Source organism: Salvelinus fontinalis, chromosome 12, assembly GCF_029448725.1.
Source record: "Salvelinus fontinalis isolate EN_2023a chromosome 12, ASM2944872v1, whole genome shotgun sequence".
Classification (NCBI taxonomy): domain Eukaryota; kingdom Metazoa; phylum Chordata; class Actinopteri; order Salmoniformes; family Salmonidae; genus Salvelinus; species Salvelinus fontinalis.
Window position 1 is genome coordinate 18740458 of NC_074676.1, and position 21661 is coordinate 18762118.

The 21661-nt window shown below is 40.1% G+C and overlaps 1 protein-coding gene across 1 annotated transcript; it reads left to right on the top strand.

Annotated features, from left to right (window-relative positions):
• Positions 1-8094: 8094 nt before the first annotated feature.
• LOC129866913 (ETS homologous factor-like) lies at positions 8095-21072 on the top strand. The gene is made up of 9 exons (XM_055939941.1): positions 8095-8293; positions 14434-14539; positions 14735-14992; positions 15339-15395; positions 18096-18137; positions 18243-18305; positions 18847-18891; positions 19046-19241; positions 19350-21072. Exons 2-9 carry the CDS (start codon positions 14443-14445, stop codon positions 19447-19449), a joined length of 858 nt encoding a protein of 285 aa, XP_055795916.1. The 5' UTR covers positions 8095-8293; positions 14434-14442; the 3' UTR covers positions 19450-21072.
• The last annotated feature ends 589 nt before the right edge of the window (positions 21073-21661 follow it).

Below are 21661 nucleotides of genomic sequence, written 5' to 3' on the forward strand. Positions count from 1 at the left end.
TTTCCGCACCAGCCATTACCACGAGCCCATTCCCTCCAACCTCATGTGTTACTTATACATTATGTCACATGAATAGAGCGTCCTAGGGTACAGTTCTTGAATGCATGTATGACTAGAAGCATTCAGTGGCGTCATCACTTATTTATTGGCATTTCGGATGCTTCTGTGTTTCTCTTCCTTGGATCCTCCATGTTTTCAGAAATCCACTGCTGTTTGTGACACAACAGCGTCACCTGTGGGTGTTTAAGTGATTCACACTCTCACATTCCAGGTACCAGTCTGCCAACCTAAACTAATTTAAAATCATTGGTACTTTCAATACAGCGACCTGACCTGTCATCATCATAAACAACATAAATACACACACACAAACATGCACACACACACACACAGATACACACACACACACACACACACACTGTTCTTACACTCTTCTTTATCCGGTCGTCCAGTTATACATTCAACAAATATACCAGCTCACTATTCACCAAAGAAAGGGAAAGCATTGTGAAAAAATCACTCTTCTCTTGTGCTGCTCATCAGGGGCGCAACTTTCATTTGGGACGGGGAGGACATGACCCCCCACATTCTGAAATGACTTTTTTTAATATCATTGTAATGTGAAACAAAACACAGCAGCAGTGTGCTTTAGGACCATGCTGATGCCTCAGAGCAGTTGGGTAGACTGTTTTCCGGCTTCAGCAGGCTGGATTTAGGACCCCACGGACCACACAGCGTGCGGACAGGCTGGAGTATAGAACCAGCATGGGAGATGAAGAGAGGCTGCTGCTGTCTGTGTGTGTTGAACTTTTTCTCTTAGTTGTAAAAGCAAGCAGAGAGGAAACTGGCTAAGCTTTAGTTAACTGATCTAGCGGGCAAGATAACTGCTGTTTGACAGAAAAAAAAGTGTTATTCCCAGAGCTAGTAGTGTAACTGACATGTTACGTTAGATAATGCTTCATTCCCTCTCGACTGAAGTGAATAAACTACAAGCAGATAGTTAGCTAGCTAGTAGCTACCACAGCCAGTTCAGCTCTAGCTAGTGAAGGGGTTAAACCAAGGCCTTGTACCTTTTAAAGGGTTATTAAATTGTGTTATGATAAACTGTAAGGTCTCCTCCTCTTTTGTTTTGAGTGTTGTGCCCTTCAGACACTATCAGAAGGCAGACACCGCCTATGTTCATACTCCTCCTGTCTGGACCCCACCTGGCCATCTGAGGTCCTGAGAACACAAGGCTGCCGCAGGCCTGATGTAAACAGTCACCTGTCAGAAGATGCTTGGACTTGCTATGACGCTATACTTGTGATGAAAGGTCAAGTTTTGGTCAAACCCACTGTGAGCTTTTTTTTAAATGTACCTTTATTTAACTAGGCAGGTCAGTTAAAGAACACATTTTTATTTTCAATGATGGCTTAGGAACAGTGGGTTAACTGCCTTGTTCAGGGGCAGAATGAGATATGTTTATCTTGTCAGCTTGGGGATTTGATCTTGCAACCTTTCGGTTACTAGTTCAACACTCTAACCACTAGGCTACCTGCAGCCCAGCAATTGCTGACAAGATGGATGCTGCTGTCAGGGGGAGGTTAGATGTATTAAAATGTTGTTGCCAGGGAAACTCATGCAAGGAAGACTGGGAGAGGCTATAAGAGTTACAGGATGTCTTAGACATTTTGCAGAACCTGGGGAGAGCTATCATATGCTGTACTCTGTACCAACTTCTGCCTACAATTGTATTACTAAAGGAGAATTGTAATACTTAAACAAAGAGTCTGTGTTTCCTTTCTACTACCAATATATACGTTTGATAATTATATAGACCTGATCATCTGTTGAAGAAATTGACCAAAACTAGCCTCTAGCTAGCTATCTGTCAGGTAGTAGTATCTAACAGCTGTTGTGGGTATGCTTTTCCCAGTGAAACAAAACATGTAAAACAAAAATGTGAGGAAGATTTGGGAGACACTATTGATGATGATGAATGGATACAGATATGTTAGAATGCCCAGTCATGTTCATATCATCTCAGACATACATTTCTGCAGTTTAATACCATCCATAGAACCTACCATATGCCAGTGAAACGGAATATAATGCACTCAGAAATGGTATTCTTCTGCTGGAGGTTTAAAACACAAAAGGGGACATCATATATTCATATATTGTGGTCTTGTGAAGACTGGCTGAATTCTGGCAAAGACTATGTTCTTTTATCTCAGCATGTCTACAGATTCTCCCTTCTCCCTGTTTTTGTTTGCTTGAAAATGTTGATACTGGAGAATGTTATCAGAAGAAACTGTGTAACCTGGCATTTATACAGCTAAGAAATGCATTGCCAAGGTTGGTTATCCTCTCACAATGGATGGCAGAAATGTGATTTATTACAAGATTAAGGGCACACTGTGCAACTTTCACAAGGTCTGGATGCCTTATATTGATGACTGTACGACAAAAGGAGTCTGTATTGAAAACATGCCCATGTCAGGGGAGATACATATTAAGGCAATCCTTAGCTGCTGGGCTGCTCAGTCCTGGCCCTGGGGGTCTGCTGTACTGTTCGTTGTCCCTCTGGCCTTGGCCTGGCACACCTGAAACCAATAATGAATGTTTCACTGAGATCCTAATGCTGAGTGGGGTGTGTTGGGTTGGGGTACTGAATGGCCATGGACCCCTAGGGGCAGGACGGGGTGACCCAGCATTATTGTGTGCAAGTAAAAAGAGCTACAGTACAATTAGGTCTATGATATGGAGGATGTACTGTTTCTGTATGTTAATGTGTAGGTGTATGTGTGTTTTTATAAAACTTTTGTTTTCCAAACATTTCCATTGAGACATTTAAAAAAAGTGGGAAGGAAATTGGGTTGGGGAGAGAGTTGAGTTATTGACAAGACTGGTCAGGGTCGGGCGTCCAGGTGACTCGGGCTGGCTGAAATTTGATATAGAGGATGTCATAATAAAGACAATCAAAAGTTAAGTCATTTTGTACTATATGTGTAAGAGTTATTAATTTGTTAGGCTATTGGTTAAAGTTGCAACACAATATTGATTATTTAATTATCATTGATCTAGTTCAGTATTATCAATCACTTAAACATATTTAAAAATGATCGCTTACCTAGCTTGATGACTATCAGCATTTTTGCTTACTTTTTGTTGTTCTAAATAGAGACTGCTAGAAGGGCCATGGGTCATTAGATTGTGAAAAAATGCAGGAAATTAGCTTTAGATGCCCCAAAAAATGTGAGGATCCCCAGACCCCCCGCCAAGTTATGTCCCCCCCACTTCTAAAACTAAACTTATGCCACTGCTGCTCATACAGTACAAGGCCATTGTTCTCTCTTGTTTTCTGGGAGGGAGAACACATAAAATTACAATTTAGCCAGATAAATCGTCATTTATAGCTGTAATTGACGCTAATAAAATGATTTGTCTTTTTCCCCCGTGGATCATATGCTAATCAAAATGTGAAATATTACAGATGACACCAACAGGGGTGATAAGCAGCTAATGAACAAGGTAAGGCAGAGGAGGAGAGGAGGATGGGGGGATTTGACGACTGTAATAGACGTACGCCATTTAATGTGTTCTGTGCTCATTAGAGCGTTGCGGAGCGGCGGCAGCTCCTGTACCCACTCCTGCACTCCTGTCTCGCCTAGCCAGAATGACAGCTATCTTGTCCCCTGTCAAAGTGATGGCTATAACCGCTGACTGGAATGAGTTATTAGGGGCTTCAGAGAGGGCCCTTAGCGTGAATTATTGTCCCCTTAGGCCTGATATATATGATTAAATACTGTTGAAATGTAGCACTCTAAACTTTTATATAGGATTTTTTGTTTCTATTTAAAAATCTGAAAGAATTAAGTGAAAGAAGTAGAATGTACAGTATATCACTCCACTTTTCACTGCTTTTGTATGCCAACTCACACAGCCTGCATAGAGTTGATATAAAATACTTTGATCTCACCTTCTCTGTCTCTCTTCTCTCTCCCTTTCCCCCCAATGGACCTCTGTATCATCCACAGACGCCCATCCACCTGGAAAAGGCAGAATAAAGATGCATGAAATGAGTTGCCAAAGACTCGACTCTCCTCACGACTTGGCAAAAAATGGTGAAAGCGAGATGAGAGCAAGGGGAAAAAAAGGGAGAAGTTGAGTGGGAGAGAGGGGAAAGCAGGCCAAGCCATCGGCTGTAATGAATTGCATGCGACTCCAGTTCCCCACTGATGGGCGTATTAATCTGGTCAGGCATATACAGTGGGACGGCACCAAGCGCGACTTAGGTCCCAAATTACACCCTGGAGGGACTTTACCCTTTACAAGGAGTATGAAAAACTGCTCCAAAACAGCAGGCAAATAGCACCTGTCTTACAAATAGGCAGCAGAGGGGATGTGGGAGAGGCTGGGGGCTAGTCGGGGAGTCATGCAGGTATTAAGAAGCTAGGGATTTGGGCTAGGGATCAGTAGTGGTGGGTTTTACAAAGCAGGCTGAGTAGCTTGGGGAGACAGGGACGGGGATGGGGACAGGGACAGGTGGTTCTCAGAGACCATTATGGTAGTGCTGGGTTTCCTCATTCATTACCTCTGAGGCAGCAGTGCCGTGGGAACTGGTCCCAGTCAAATGTAGTAGGGAACTGCAAAGAGTTACTAGGCCAGCAGAGAGCAGCAATCCACCCAGCACCATCCAGGACTAAGGACTCATGTTCAGCCGGTAGGGATCACAGGTAGTCTGTCCACGTGGGCAATACAGAAAACATACAGTTCTGCACCTTCCTTACCATAAGGAAATAGTTGTGTTGGAGAATGATAGCTATGTTTAGGTAAACATGTGAATCATGCATGACTTTGATAGGCTTTGTTGGAATATACTTGACGTATACTTGCCTCTCTGACTTCTCCTAGCTTGAGCCCATTAGACAGTTCCGACATTTCTCAATCTTCAATCAACATCATGAAGCTGTTAGTGCTCCAATCTGTGCTCTGCTGAATGCCAGAATGAGTTCTGTGTGTGTTATGGGCTATATTTAGAACTTAGATCAGTGGCAACGTTACATTTGTCAAAACCCTAATTGGCGGCAAGCAGAAATAGACTATTTGTACTTCTTCTGATCATTGTCAAAAGATGACTACTGCAAGTTAAAAGGGTGACACGCTTAAAGGTCTGCATGTGACATATCCAATTATCTTTACACACTTTTCTGATTGTATTTACTGCTGGTTCTTAAAACTATGTTTCCAGAGATCAAAGTAAGATATATAAAATATTAATTTCATGTTCTGTTGGATCATTAGGTTGCCCGGGCAATAGAGTTTGGTGAATTTAAATAGAGGATGACAGTATCTTTGAATAACACAGTAATACAGACTATCCATTCCATCAGCTACTGATGTTTCCATGGGTAAGACAAAGAGAAACAAACGGTAGGAGCAGCAGTAGAAGCTCTCCACATGCCACACATCAGCTCTAACAAAGGCAACCAGCCAGCATCAGATGATATTGAACTCTCATCTCACTATGCTCATGTGTCACTCAGCTGGTGTCTGTGTGTCAGACAGAAGAGACAACTATGTCGAAGTGTAAACAAATAGGCAGAGGCTCTGAGCACAGCAATGTGTCACCTTCAAGGAGCTGGTTCTGGCAGGATAACAGAGTATCCACAACACTGAACAGCACACACCTGGATTGGTCAAAGCATCTTCCATCCCTCTCCATCCAGAGTGCTCTCCCGCTAAGAATGAGACATGGTTAGTGTCCTAAACACACAGATGGGGGTTTGCCCTTTTTACTTTCTTCATCAGAGGGAACATCAGACAATGGAAATGATGTTACTGTAACAAAGGCTATGTTTACACTGATTCAGTGCCATCATGTTGAAGTATTCATATGGAAACACGATTCTCTAGATGAGAATTAGTAGAATGAAATACAATTATGGGGAAGGACAATAAATAAAAAACATCTATAATACAAAAGGAACATGTTGGCCATTGTTCTTGCAGTTAGCTTCGAAAGGTTTGCAGTAAGATATATTTTGCCAAAGGTTCTGACAGTAGAAAAATCATCAGCGTTGAGTCATTGTGAACTTCATATCACCTGGAGACATTCTGGGGCCATACTTGCTAACATAAGCACCCATTTAAAGTTATACAGGTTCTCATGCAATCATATACATATCAGTCAATGAAAATAGTTGATTTACTTGCATTTGACCAAACGATAAATTGTAGCTGATCCCATCAGATAACATAGTTAGCCCTATGCTAACCTTACCTGGTGGCAGTGATTACATCCTGGCACATCTTCGATTTTCGATCCACCAACCAATGGCATTTTTAAATCTACACACTCAAGGTTTACTTGTTCAGTTGGTCTGTAACAAAATGTTGTTTGGCAGTATTGCATTGATGCATCCTTGACCTATTAACGTTAGACAACATTTTCAAGTTTTTGCATATGGCAAAATCTTTTTCAAACACATCAATGAGTTTCTATGGGGAAAAAAGATAAATGAGGTCCTTACAATAAAGTTTATCACACATTGTAAAAAAAAAAAAAAAAAAAAACGTAGAGAATGATGTATTTGTCAAACAGCAGTCATGTAGGCTATAACAATCCTCATCCCCTCTGGGCGCCACACACTGCTAAAGCGGTTGCATTGTAATTGATACTGTTTTTTAACCATGGACACGAGCCCACCTCGCATCAAGCTTTTCTGTTGAGGAAAAAACTGTTTAATGTCGGTCTTTGATTCTCGATTCAAAACGCATGTGACAAAGGGGGTTATTATAATATTGCATAAACTATAAAACATTGTAAGTGTAACCTACATAAGAATATATTAATGACAGCCAAGTGTCTTCCTATATTAAGACTGTCGATTCAAGCTGCAATACTGCCATCTGTAGGATGATAACGAGAGTGCAGACTATTTCTACTGCACATCTCTAGTGAAATAACACATATGTGACAAAGCAGATGATTATAAAAATGCATATAAAATATTTAGTTGGACATGTCCATGTAACATAGCCTATGCAATATGATTATTAGGCAATAGCAGTGTGTTTGTGTGCAAGGCTGAAATGTAAGTCCTTTTTCATTTGTAAGCTGTTGGCTGTAGGCTACATCCCTTTTCAACACACTAACCTAATAGGATACATGTAAATCTAAATGTCAAAGGGGGGGACTCATGTGAGATTCGAACCCGTGCCATAATCTGTGACAATTACATGAACTAGGCACTTTACACAGAAAGCAATTTGACCAGTGTTGGAACATGTCCAACTACATCTACAATTTTAATTGGCTGCAGAAGTTGTGCCAGGGTGTAATCACTGCCACCTGGTGAGGTTAGAAAAGGGCTAACGTGTGCCATGTTATCTGACGGGACCAGCTACAATTTAGCTCTCTGTCACATGCAAGTAAATCGACACCTTTAATTGGCTGTTTAACTTTAAATGTTTACCTTTAAATGCTTGCAAGTATTGTGTGTGTGTGTGTGTGTGTGTGTGTGTGTGTGTGTGTGTGTGTGTGTGTGTGTGTGTGTGTGTGTGTGTGTGTGTGTGTGTGTGTGTGTGTGTGTGTGTGTGTGTGTGTGTAGGGACATTTTGTGGGGACATCCCTATATCCCCAACTGAGGACATCCCTATATTTCTGTTATTACGGTGCTATCACTCTGTTATTAGTACACCTGCGTTGTAATGTCACTGTTGATGGACCTGACCTGAGTGCAATGGTAACCATGTACTGTGTAAATAGGGTCTAGTAAATGTTGTTCAACTGGAACCTAGTTGTTGTGTAATTTTAAGTGAACACCCACATGGTCAAATGTTATTTCCAGGGTGTCAGGGTTAAGGTTTAAGGAATGGAACTGAATTGTGTGTCCCCACAAGGTTAGTTTTAAAAGTGTGAGAGTGAGAGTGAGAGAAAACAGAGTGAAAGTAAAAGCTATGACAGGTGTGTGCTGTTATTCACTCCGTCACCCGAATCCAAATTACTAACTAGCATGAACTTACCCCGGTAGCCAATTGGAGAGAGATAAGGAAAGGACAAGGAAGCTGACAGCATAAAATACCCACTGCTGGAGCAGCACCTTGGTGTGTATGGGCAAGCATTTTTTTTGTTTGTTTTTGGAGTCGGAAGAGCACAACTGCTAGCACTGACAACAACACTTCACCCACCTGTGTACCGAAGCACAACTACTGTAGCTACCCACCTAAAGTCATCTGAGAGAAGAGCGAGAGAGGGACAACACACCCATCGAACACAGGCCTGGTCGGTCTCCATTCCACAGCTCTGGTAGGAAAACATGCTAAGCATTGTTAAGCAACCAGATTTGCTCCTGTTGTTCGTAGCTGTTATAATGACTGAATGTAATGAAATCAATCTCATGTCAAATGGCTGGGAATAGGAATGAATGGGTGTTTTCATTAAGCAGACAGTAGGTATTTTAACTAACAAAGCAATGTAGGCATTACTTTAATTGTCTTTCAAACTAGATAGTGCTTATTTGGATTCATGTGTCTAACTGTGTCAAGCGTTGATTGCCAGCAATGCTTCTTCAATTTATCCATAACGTTCTATTGGTTCTATTCCAGCACACTCAGTTATGACGCAATGCTATTTCAATCTGTTTCAGCACTGTCTGTAGGTCTCAATGTCATGTTTGACATTGGCCGTTACTTATACATGAGCTCTTAGGGATGCAAACCTCAGCTCCAGATGAGCACTGATCTGTGACTGATTACATGCATGAAAGTTAAACTACTGTTTTGCAGTGGTGTAAAGTACTTTAGTAAAAATACTTTAAAGTACTACATAAGTCGTTTTTTAAGGGTATCTGTACTTTACTTTACTATTTATATATTTTTTACAACTTTTACTTCAATACATTCCTAAAGAAAATAATTTACTCTTTACTCCATACATTTTCCCTGACACCAAAATGTACTCATTAGATTCTGAAAGGTTGGCAGGACAGGAAAATGGTCCAATACACACACTTATCAAGAGAACATCAATGGTCATCTCTACTGTCTCTGATCTTGCGGACTCACTAAAAACAAATGCTACGTTTGTAAAATATGTCTTAGTGTTGGAGTGTGCCCCTGGCTATCCGTAAAAAAATATATTTTAAAAACACATGCCGTCTGGTTTGCTTAACATAAGGAATTATTTTTACTTTTACTTTTGATACTTAATTATTTTTTGCAATTACATGTTCTTTTACACTAAAGTATATTTAAAAAAAAATAATTGTAGACTTTTACTCAAGTAGTATTTATCTAGGTCACTTTCACTTTTACTTGAGTCATTTTCTCTTAAGGTATATTTTCTTTCACTCAAGTATGACAGTTGGGTACTTTCAACCAGTGCTGTTTTGTATTAGGTTGAATGACTGTACCTGATTACAACCTACTCTACAGTAATCACCTAGCATTGGTTGTATCAGTTGGTTGGTTGCATCAGTTGGTATAAAACTCCACAGACTGTATCTGTCCTCAGACACTTCAGAGCCAGGAAAGAGTGACCTGCCTGCACTTGCTTGTTGCTTACCTGAAGTGACATTGATCAGTGATTGTACTATTGTCTGTTTACTTCCTTCATCTGTAAGTCTTTCCTCATGGTTTTACATAATTATGTTATAAAACTTTGTTTGTTTGTTTGGTGATATGCACAGTCAGTGAATATTGATCAGAGGTGAGTTTCCAAAGCGCTTTGTCTAGCTAACATGGAACTTTATGACTCATCCCTGAATAGTTCACACCATGTGTCGTTAACAAGTTAACCTTCAACCGTCCAGGAGACTATAGAAAATTGAAACTACTACCTGATGATAGGGACATGCTAACTAAACAGTCAGGAATACAATGCCAGCAGTCTACTTCTATGTACAGTCTTTAGGCTGTTCAGACTAGACAGCAGGCAAACAGACAGTAGACTGCACTGATGGTAATCAAAAGCGTACATTTGGCAAGGCTTGGCAAGATGTCAATAGGATCTAGATCTGAACCCAACACTTGGCCTGAACTGTCAAAGGCCATATACCTCTAGTGAAAATCATACTCAGGGATCTTGACTCAAGTTCTTGGGAAACTGGTTTTGGTTTGAGGAAGACAGTATAATTTATTTTAATATATATTTTGCTTATTCTTTGGTTATTGTATGTTTTTTTCACTGCTCAAACCTTATGGTGGGTTGTGACTAAAAATAAACCTTAATTGCTTGGTCATGAAAGAGAAAAGTTTGGAAACCCCTGGACTCGACAAACACTAAAATATGTGACAAAGTAATTGCAAGTACTGTGGTGCAGCCACTCCGCCTTCCTGTTATATACTCGTCACAGGCCTCAGTGCCGACCTCCAACTTTAATAATGTATACTGAACAAAACAATGAATGCAACAATTTCAAATGTTTTATTGAGCTACAGTTCATATAAGGAAAAAGATTCATTTGGCACTAATCTATGGATTTCACATGACTGGACAGGTGCGCAATGGGGAGCCAGGCCCAGCCAATCAGAATGACTTTTTTCCCACAAAAGGGCTTTATTACACACATGAATACACCTCAGCACACAGTATATATTTACATATTGAATGCAAATATGGTTGTGGTGAACGGTTTTCTCAACAACAGTTCAATGAACATAACCATGTTGTTGACCCACTATGGCCAACACTTCACGGGCAGTCAAGGGAGTGATATAGAGAAGAGTATACCATGGTCCACATACCGTACTGTAGCACTACTGTCTTTCTATAAATATTCAAATGAGTATTCATTGATATTATTTATGTTGCATTTACTTTTACAATGTCACTTCTTTATCAATTCTTTAGACCTTCATTAACTTGTTTGTCAACTTTAAACGTGTCATTAAAGTCAAAGGGGGCCAACCAACTTACTTGTAGAGAATGCAGTGATGACATCACAGAGGGCCAACCAACTTTCTGGTAGAGAATGCAGTGATGAGTACTAAAATAATAGCATACACAACAGTATCATCGGCATACAAGTTTAGGTCACATTTTTTTTCGATAGTTAATGTTAACAGTAAAAAGCACAGGACCCAGAATCGACCACTGCGGGACACCTTCTGTAAAGAAACTTGATTGAACACCATCAGTAGATATACATTGAGTTCTATCTGTCAAGCAATTTTTAAACCAGTTACATGCAACCTGGTCTAGGCCAATTGAAGAAAGCCTCTGAATTAGCAGTGAGTGATAAACAGTATGGAAAGCCTTTGACAGGTCAATGAAGAGGGCAGAACAATGTTGATTTTTATCCATGCAGGTAACCACATCATTTATAACTAGGGGTGAAACAGAGCTAGTGCTTTGACCTGATCAAAAACCTGAATGATGAACACTATACTGTATATAAAAAGTATGTGGACAACCCTTCAAATTAGTGGATTGGACTATTTCAGACACACCGTTGCTGAAAGGTGTATAAAATTGAGCACGCAGCCATGCAATCTCCATGTTCAAACATTTGCAGTAGAATGGCCTTACTAAAGAGCAACAAGCTCACAGAATGGGATCGGCGAGTGCTGAAGCACGTAGTGTCGACAACACTCACTATTGACTTCCAAACTGCCTCTGGAAACAACGTCAGCACAAGAACTGTTCATCGGGAGTATCATGAAATGGGTTTCCATGGCCAGGCACTGTACACAAGCCTACGATCACCATGCGCAATGCCAAGAGTCTGCTGAAGTGGTGTAAAGCTCGACGCCATTGGATTCTGGAGCAGTGGAAACGTGTTCTCTGGAGTGATGAACCACGCTTCACCATCTGGAAGTCCGAAGGACGAATCTGGGTTTGGCGGAAGCCATGAGAACGCTACCTACCCCAATGCATAGTGCCAACTGTAAAGTTTGGATGAGGACAAATAACGGTCTGGAGCTATTTTTCATGGTTCCAACTAGACCCCTTAGTCAAGTGAAGGGGAATCTTAATGATATGTCATACAATGGCATTCTACAAAAATCTGTGCTTCCAACTTTGTGGCAACAGTTTGAGGAAGGCCCTTTAGGAAGGCCCTTTCAGCATGACAATGCCCCGTGCACAAAGTGAGGTCCACACAGAAATGGTTTGTTGAGATCGGTGTGGAAGAACTTGATTGGCCTACACAGAGCCCTGACCTCAACACCATCGGACACCTTTGGGATGAATTAGAATGTTGACTGATTTCCAGGCCAAATCGCCCAACATCATTGCCAGACCTTGCTAATGCTCTTGTGTCTGAATGGAAGCAATTCCCCGCAGCAATGTTCCAAATTCTAGTGGAAAGCATTCCCAGAAGAGTGGAGTCTGTTATAGCAGTAAATTGGGCACCAACTCCAAATTAATGAAAATGGTTTTGGAATGAGATGTTCGACCAGCAGGTGTCCACATACTTATTGTCGTGTAGCGTGCATTTAGAATACTTTTCAAGGATAACAAAGATCTTAGCTGAGAATTAATCAAGGATTCTAATATTTTAGCTTGGCAAGAAAGTTAGGCCGCCACCTTTGTGAAGGGAAAGTACATGTGCCGCCTTCCAAACTCCGGGAGTATCACGTCATTAAATGTAACTAACCCATTTCATTCTACCATCAGAAGAACACATAGGCATACAGTGCAATCAGAAAGTATTCAGAACCCTTGACTTTTCCACATTTTGTCACGTTACACCCTTTTTCTAAAATTGATTTTTTTTAAATCCCTCATTAATCAACACACAATACCCCATAATGATGAAGTGAAAAACAGAATTTATTTTACAAATGTATTCAAATAAATAATGAAAAACAGAAACACCTTATTTACATAAGTATTCAGACCCTTTGCTATGAGAATCAAAATTAAGCTCAGGTGCATCCTGTTTCCATTGATCATCCTTAAGATGTTTCTACAACTTGATTGGAGTCAACCTGTGATAAATTCAATTAATTGGACATGATTTGGAAAGGCACATACCTGTCTATATAAGGTCCCACAGTTGACAGTGCATGTCAGAGCAAAAACCAAGCCATGAGGTTGAAGGAATTGTCTGTGGAGCTCAGAGACAGGATTGTGTCGAGGCACAGATCTGGGGAAGGGTACCAAATAATGTCTGTAGCATTGAAGGTCTCCAAGAATACTGTGGCCTATATTATTCTTAAATGGAAGAAGTTTGGAACCAACAAGAATCTTCCTAACTGAGCAATCAAGGGAGAAGTGCCTTAGTCAGGGAGGTGACCAAGAACCCAATTGTCATTCTGACAGAGCTTCAGAGTTCATCTGTGGAGATGGGAAACCTTCCAGAAGGACAACCATCTCTGCAGCACTCCACCAATCAGGCCTTTATGGTAGAGTGACTAGACGGAAGCCACTCTTCAGTAAAAGGCACATGACAGCCCGTTTAGAGTTTTCCAAAAGGCACCTAAAGGACTCTCAGACCATAGAAACAAGATTATCTGGTCTGATGAAACCAAGATTGAACTCTTTGGCCTGAATGCCAAGCATCATGTCTCGAGGAAACCTGGTACCATCCCTACGGTGAAGCGTGGTTGTGGTAGCATCATGCTGTGGGGATGTTTTTCAACAGCAGGGACTGGGAGACTAGTCAGGATCGAGGGAAAGATGAACAGAGCAAAGTACAGAGAGATCCTTAAGGATAACTTGCTCCAGAGTGCTCAGGACTTCAGACTGGGGGGAAGGTTCAGTTTCGAACAGGAAAACAACTCTCAGCACACAGCCAAGACAATGCAGGAGTGGCTTCGGGAGAAGTCTCTGAATGTCCTTGAGTAGCCCAGCCAGAGCCCGGACTTGAATACAATTGAACATCTCTGGAGAGACCTGAAAATAGATGTGCTGCCACGCTCCCCATCCAACCTGAAAGAGCTTGAGAGGATCTGCAGAGGAGAATGGGAGAAACTCCACAAATACAGGTGTGTCAAGCTTGTAGCGTCAAATCCAAGAAGACTCGAGGCTGTAAAAACTGCCAAAGGTGATTCAACTAGGTACTAAGTAAAGGGTGTGAATACTTATGTAAATGTAATGTTTCTTTTTTTTTATTATTCATTTGCAGAAAATTCTAAAAACCTGTTTTTACTTTGTCATTATGGGGTATTGTGTGTAGATTGATGAGGGGGAAAAACTATGTAATCAATTTTATAATAAGGCTGTAGCGTAACAAATTGTAGAATATTTCAAAGGGTCGGAATACTTTCTGAATGCACTGTGTATGTATGCAAAACAGACACCCACACTCTCCCTATACTAACTCCTTCTGCACTTTCACAACTGTCAATGTTGTAATTTGGAAATATCTAATTTGCAAACATCTCAACTCACTATGGGGAATAACACTGTCTATGTGCACTGTGTGTGATTACATGGCAGCCTACCAATCACCTTGTTTGGGGTTTTACTCCATACTGACTGTACGTGCCTTTCTCCCCCAGCTCTGGACCATGGTCCGTCATACCACCTGTATCATGAGCATCCCTTCCACTGCCAGCATTGAGAGCCAGCTGCCCACAACATGGAGCTCCTACCCCTGCCCAGACAGTGAGGACTTGTTTGGTTACTCAATGGCTCTTTTAGTAAAATGCTCTGCTGGTTTAATTATTTACAAGTACCTGGGCTAGCCAGAGTTAATATTTTTTCACAACACCCCCAGCACACTCAAAGATTGAACATTTGATATGCTACTCACAGCTATTGCAAAACACACCTAACCTCTATCTTCAACCCTATTCCCAGTTTCCACAGTGATGCCCGGTTACACCAGTAGCCTGTGGTCCCAGGACTACAAGCCTCAGTATTGGTCAAAGTACCTGGTGTGGCAGTGGCTCCAGCAGATGGTGGACATGCACCAGATTGACGCTGCCAGCATCCACTTCCAGAACTTTGACGTGGACGGCCGTCAACTGTGCAGCATGACCTACCAGGACTTTACACGCGCCGCGGGCACTGTGGGGCCTATCCTCTACCAAAGCCTCAACGAGCTCAAATGGAGTGGTAGGTTCACACATTGGACAAAGCTGTAACGTCCTCTGTTATTGTTAGTGTCTTATGTTAATCAGAATGGAGGCCAGGTCTGGCCATGTATTATAAAAACATACTGTTAGTGATAAATTTGGTTTTCAGATGTTTGGATGTAGTATTTCATTTCAACAATATTTGAGTCGGTTAGAAAACCACAAACAAACAAGAACAGACAGTTGAACCAGTTTACGGTGGAAGGATCAAGGATTTAAGATTTCAGCATCAAATTTGATTACATGCAACACAAAATAAAGAAGGGTGTTGTTACTGTCAGTGTAACAACAATGACCTCTTGTTTCTCCATGTCATCCCTACACAGGACAGCATCCTGGTGTGGAGTTTAACCCACTGGACATTATCAAATCAGAGCCAGATGGTAAGAGCTGTCAAAAGCATACAAACCCAGAGAGGATGTAGTACATTGTTTTTCACATGTCCTTTATTCAAAAAGCATTGTTGCATGCTTATAAAATTGTAATTTATAAAGTTATAGAATATATACAATGCTTCAGACCCTCGTAGAGAACGGGGAGTCTATAGAACAGAGAGACTCAGGGTTCCCAAACTGGCGGGCCTTGTGCTGGATTTGTCCCGGGGGTGGTTTTAATTGGCCCCAAGCAACAACAACAACAAAAAAACAAAAAAAATGTTTTGTTGAATTTCCATTGTTGGAATTAAAAGACTAAAAACAACAGGAAAGCAGTTCCAAGTGATTTTAATTGGGAAATATTTTCCCAAGCATTCACACGCATAATAGAGAGACATATGTGATTGTATACAAATAATAATAATTGATTGAATTTATAAAGCACTTTTCTACCAATTGAGGTACTCAAAGCGCCTTGCATACAGTAGTAGGGGGAAACTCAACTCACCAATGTGTAGCATAAGGTGTCATAAGGTGAATGCACCAATTTGTAAGTCGCTCTGGATAAGAGCGTCTGCTAAATGACTTAAATGTAATGTAAATGTAGCACCAATTTCAGTTATGCACGGCGACCATTTTGTACAAGATCTCTCACCACAAATCAGTTATCATGTGGAGAGGTGAGGAGTGATATATGCCTATTAGGAATGAGGAGGATGATTAGGTGGCCATGATGGAATGTGGCCAGGTTGGGAATTTAGCCATAACACCAGGGTGAACACCTCTACTTTTACAATTTTAAATGATGACAGTGTCAGGACACCCGTTTTAACATCCTGTCCAAAAGACAGCACCATACGCAGGACAATATTCCCAAATGTAATCAAGGTTTGAAATGATGTCCGTACGGGAGTTGCAACGATGGGACAAGACTGTAACTACCAACTGGATATCATGAAAATTGGGGAGAAAAAGGGGGTAAAAAGTTTTTCAAAAATGAAATAATTTGTTTGAAATCATTATGTTTTAGACAAATATTATATCTGTTTTAGCTTCTGCGGTCCATTTGCAGTCTAAAAATATCCAGTACTATTCAAAAGTTTGGACACACCTACTCATTCAAGGGTTTTTCTTTATATGTTCTACATTGTAGTGAAGACATCAAAACTATGAAATAACACATATGGAATCATATAGTAACAAAAAAGTATATAACATATTTTAGATTATTCAAGGTAGACACGCTTTGCCTTGATGACAGCTTTGCACAATCTTGGCATTCTCTCAACCAGCTTCACCTGGAATGTTTTCCCAACAGTCTTCAAGGAGTTCCCACATATGCTGAGCACTTGTTGGCTGCTTTTCCTTCACTCTACGGTCCAACTCATCCCAAACCATCTCATTTGGGTTGAGGTCGGGTGATTGTGGAAGCCAGGTCATCTGATGCAGCACTCCATTACTCTCCTTCTTGGTCAAATAGCCCTTACACAGTCTGGAGGTGTGTTTTGGGCCATTGTCCTGTTGAAAAACAAATTATAGTCCCACTAAGCGCAAACCAGATGAGATGGCGTATTGCTGCAGAATGCTGTCGTAGCAATGCTGGTTAAGTGTGCCTTGAATTCTAAATAAATCACTTACAATGTCACCAGAAAAGCACCCCCACACTATCACACCTCCTCCTCATCCATGCAACATGGTGGGAACTATACACGCAGAGATCATCCGTTCACCTACTCTGTGTCTCGCAAAGACATTGCGGTTGGAACCAAAAATCTCAAATTTGGACTCATCAGACCTAAGGACAGATTTCCACTGGTCTAATGTCCATTGCTCGTGTTTCTTGGCCCAAGTAAGTCTCTTCTTTTTATTGGTGTCCTTTAGTAGTGATTTCTTTGCTTCTTCTGATTCACACAGTCGATGTTGAGATACGTCTGTTACTTGAACTCTGTGAAGGAGAGGTTGGTAACTCTAACTTATTCTCTGCAACAGAGGTAACTCTGTGTCTTCCTTTCCTGTGGCGGTCCTCATGAGAGCCAGTTTCATCATAGCGCTTGATGGTTTTTACTTGGTCTTTTACCAAATAGGGCTATCTTCTGTATACCATCCCTACCTTGTCACAACACAGCTGATTGGCTCAAATGCAGGAAAGAATTAAATAAATTTCACAAAATAACTTTTTGTGGAACCGGCACACCGGTTAATTGAAATGCATTCCAGGTGACTACCTCATGAAGCTGGTTAAATAATGCCAAGAGTATGCAAAGCTGTCATCAAAGCATAGCGTGGCTACTTTGAAGAATCTCAAATAGAAAATATATTTTGATTTGTTTAGCACTTTTTTGGTTACTACATGATTCCGTGTGTGTTATTTCATAGTTCTGATGTCTTCAATATTATTCTACAATGTTGAAAATAGTACAAATAAAAGAAAATACCTGGGATCAGTAGGTGTGTCCAAACTTTTGACTGATACTGTATATTTACAAAAGATTGTTCCGCGGATTAATCTAGTTGATGATCCCTGCTCTAGAGAAACATTGGGATTCCAGTCATGACATAGGCCTATCTGTGCTTGTCTCAACATGTTTGACGCTAGTTAAAAAATTAAGTAAGTTAAATCTAGTCTGTGATTTCAATAAACTCTTGAGATGTTACTTTATGCCTCTTATTAAGTAAATGTAAGCTTTATGTGCTCTCCTCTCCTCATAGACTTCCCTTGTTCATTCCCAGAACCTAGCATATATCCTGCAGGTAGGTACCACATTGGAATTGATAGGAGAGACTTAAAAATGCAACATTTTAACTAACTTACAGACAGCATCATTTTTTATATGTTGACCTGTCTTTACTTTTTAGACATTTTTGATCCCTCATGTCAATGCCTCGCACCTGTGGCATCGCTCACTATCTCAAGTCCAGGTAAAAGATGAGGACTGAAAACCTATAAAGCATTATGTAAACAAAGAAATTGGAACAAGACCCAAGCCAAGGGAAGACTTTGATCTACAGTAGCCTAGTCCCCAAATAAATTATTGCTGGACCAATGTGAATTTGAAACATAAGACATCATTGAGCAAAGTGAAGTCCATGAACTGAACGTTCATGGACTTTACTCAGTAGCCTTGAATTGCCACTTTGCTTAATGATGTCTTATATTTCAAATTCACATCAGTAAGTGACAATTTTAGGAATGGGCCAGCTGAGTTTACTCCTTCACTAAACAATGCCACTGAGAAAACAATATATGACCATACAACTGAACAAACTCATCCTGTAAATGTTTCCCACACCCATGTAATTGTACAGTATTGGGTTCTGTTTGATTAGTTGGTTGGACTACTATGATGCTAGACCCACTAGTGGGTTTGATTGTCACATGTACCAAATATATTGAATGTCTTCATTTTAATTTGTTGTGAGCATCTGCTTAATGACCATGTGTCTATTAATTTACTTTCAGACACAAAGAAATCTCACAGTCGCCCTCATCAGATCAAAAAGCACAGTGAGTAGTATTTATCATCTTCAATACTGTCGTTACTTATCTTTTAATGTAAATGCTCAATCGGATGATGTCTACATGCTGAACTTTTTGTCTATGCTATAACTGATGTGCAGTAGATTGTTCTAATGTCCACCACCCATGTGTTTCTCCTCAGGCCCCCGGGGAACCCACCTGTGGGAGTTCATTAGGGACATTCTGCTGAACCCAGAGTGGAACTCAGGCCTGCTCAAGTGGGAGGACCGGACAGATGGCGTGTTCCGTTTCCTCAAGTCAGAGGCTGTTGCTCAGCTGTGGGGCAAGAAGAAGAACAACAGCAGCATGACCTACGAGAAGCTCAGCCGAGCTATGAGGTAAAGACTGAAGGGATTAGGGGGTTTTGATGTTTATTTCCTGGTTCGCATCTTAAGAAGGCAGTCATTTTGGCTGTTCCATTAACCTCCCTGTCCATACCTTTCCAGATATTACTACAAACAGGAAATCCTGGAACACGTGGATGGCCGAAGGCTGGTCTACAAGTTTGGAAAAAATGCACAAGGATGGAGGGAGTCAGAAAAGTAAAGGAGTCTGGAGGACACCTCTCCACTATTTTGTGCCTTTTTTGTGCCTTTTTTTTGCCTGTCTATTTATGTTTGTTTTTGATTTTAATGTGTTACTGTGATGTTTTACAAAGAGGAGCAGAATGCCTTGTTGCAACTCTTGACATTTGTGGGAGGTTTTGTATGATATGTTTACATTTGGTTAAGAAAGACTACATTTTACATTTAATTGCTTACCCAGCTAGCACATAACGTTCTGAGAACCAAATGTTTCTTAGAGCTTGGTGACAGCGGGGTTGTCATATGGTTATTTTGCATACAACCTTCCTACAACTTTCTGGGAATGGTGCAGGATAGTTGCTTGACTGTGGAACATTCTCGGCACATTTAAGGAACTTGAATTTGTAAAAATAATTATCTTGCTATTTCATTACTTTAACTGAATGTTTCCTAAAAGTTCAAACATGGTTGGATTTAATGTACATTTTGGTAATGTTCTAGGAATGTTCTACAACTAGTTTGACATTGGGAATGTTCTCAAATAGTTCAGAGAATGTTAAGAAACAACAGTCTTCTGTAGGAATTTCAGCATAACGTTATCTTCAGCATAACGTTTTCTGCAGGTTTCCTCACGGGTATTTTTAAAGTCATGTTCTCAGAACGTTAAGAAAATGTTCCATAAAAACCACAAGAACATTAGTAATGTTCAAATAACTTTCTAAGAATGTTATTCGAAAAAATACAATACTTAGCATCAACAAAACTGTCTTTATCCTCTATCTTGTTAAGTGTGTTCAGGTGTATTGGCCTTGCCCACTTATTGGTCAGACCTGATCTTTATTAATGTTTGTTTCCTTTCAAATTGGGTCTGTTTGAATAGACTAAAATGAACATGGCATGCTAGCTTCATCCTGGTTGCGCAGTGGAGAAATTACATGGATAGAGAACCGAAGACTATAGGTACTGAATTTCACTAACGTTGTGCTACAACAAAAAATACATGTGTTTGCAAATTAATTTCTGTGTCCTATCTAGGGTTGCAAAGGGAAGGTATTTTACTGGAAACTTTCTAAGTTTACCAGTAAACTACCAGAATTTTGACATCTTTAAATTATGTAATCTACCACAAGATACTGTATCTATTGGTCTTTTGGGGGTATTTCATAATATCACCGGTGTCTGTAATTATCTCTGTCCTGTTTTCTGGCCTTATTACATGGAAAATATATTAAATAATTAAATACAATTATTTAAAAATAAAATGAATGAGAAAGCTGTAAAATATCATCCTAAATATAAACCATCCAACTTAGCGAATACCATTGGTGCATTTTTATTTATTTTACTACGTCAACATGTATTTTTTTGTGAATGTTTTTGCCTCAAACTGGTGAAAGTTGTGATTAGATGTTGATTAGATGCTTTTTGATTAGATGCTTGTTGATTAGATGCTTTTCTAGGCTATTTTCTCTTCACCCATATGGTGTATCTATTAGAAACTCATGGACAATATGGACACAGATTTTTAATACATTGCAAAAATTTGTAAAAACCTGTTTTTGCTTTTTTCATTATGGGGTATTGTGTGTAGATTGATGAGGGGGGAAAACGATTTAATCAATAAAGGTGTCTGAATACTTTTCAAATGTGCTGTACAAGGCATCTCCTTCAGTACTGTTAATATGAAACTATTATAGGTCTTGCTGTCTTCTTTGCATTCATCCTCATCAGAAGTATTTTAGTTTTGTATAGGTAACAGATTGGGCAAGTGTAGCTACTAAAACTAAAGCATTAGTAAAGCCGCTAAAATCATGCAGTACAGTATACATCAAGCAGTTTATTAGTTACACTGGCGGGCCCCGTGGCAATAAATAAATTAAACCAAAAGCTTACCTTGACTTGGAAGAATTCCAATGTTGGATAGCCATAGCCTGCTAGCATCACTCTCTGCTTGAACCGGTTGTTTGAATAGGGTAAACTAGCTAGCTGCATTCACTAATTAAGTAAGTGAAAGTAAAATATATATATATACACACTACAGTTCATAAGTTTGGGGTCACTTAGAAATGTCCTTGTTTTTGAAAGAAAAGCAAAAAAATGTGTCCATTAAAATTACATCACATACAGTGTAGACATTGTTAATGTTGTAAATTACTATTGTAGCTGGAAAGGGCAGATTTTTTATGGAATATCTACATAGGCGTAGAGAGGCCCATTATCAGCAAACATCACTC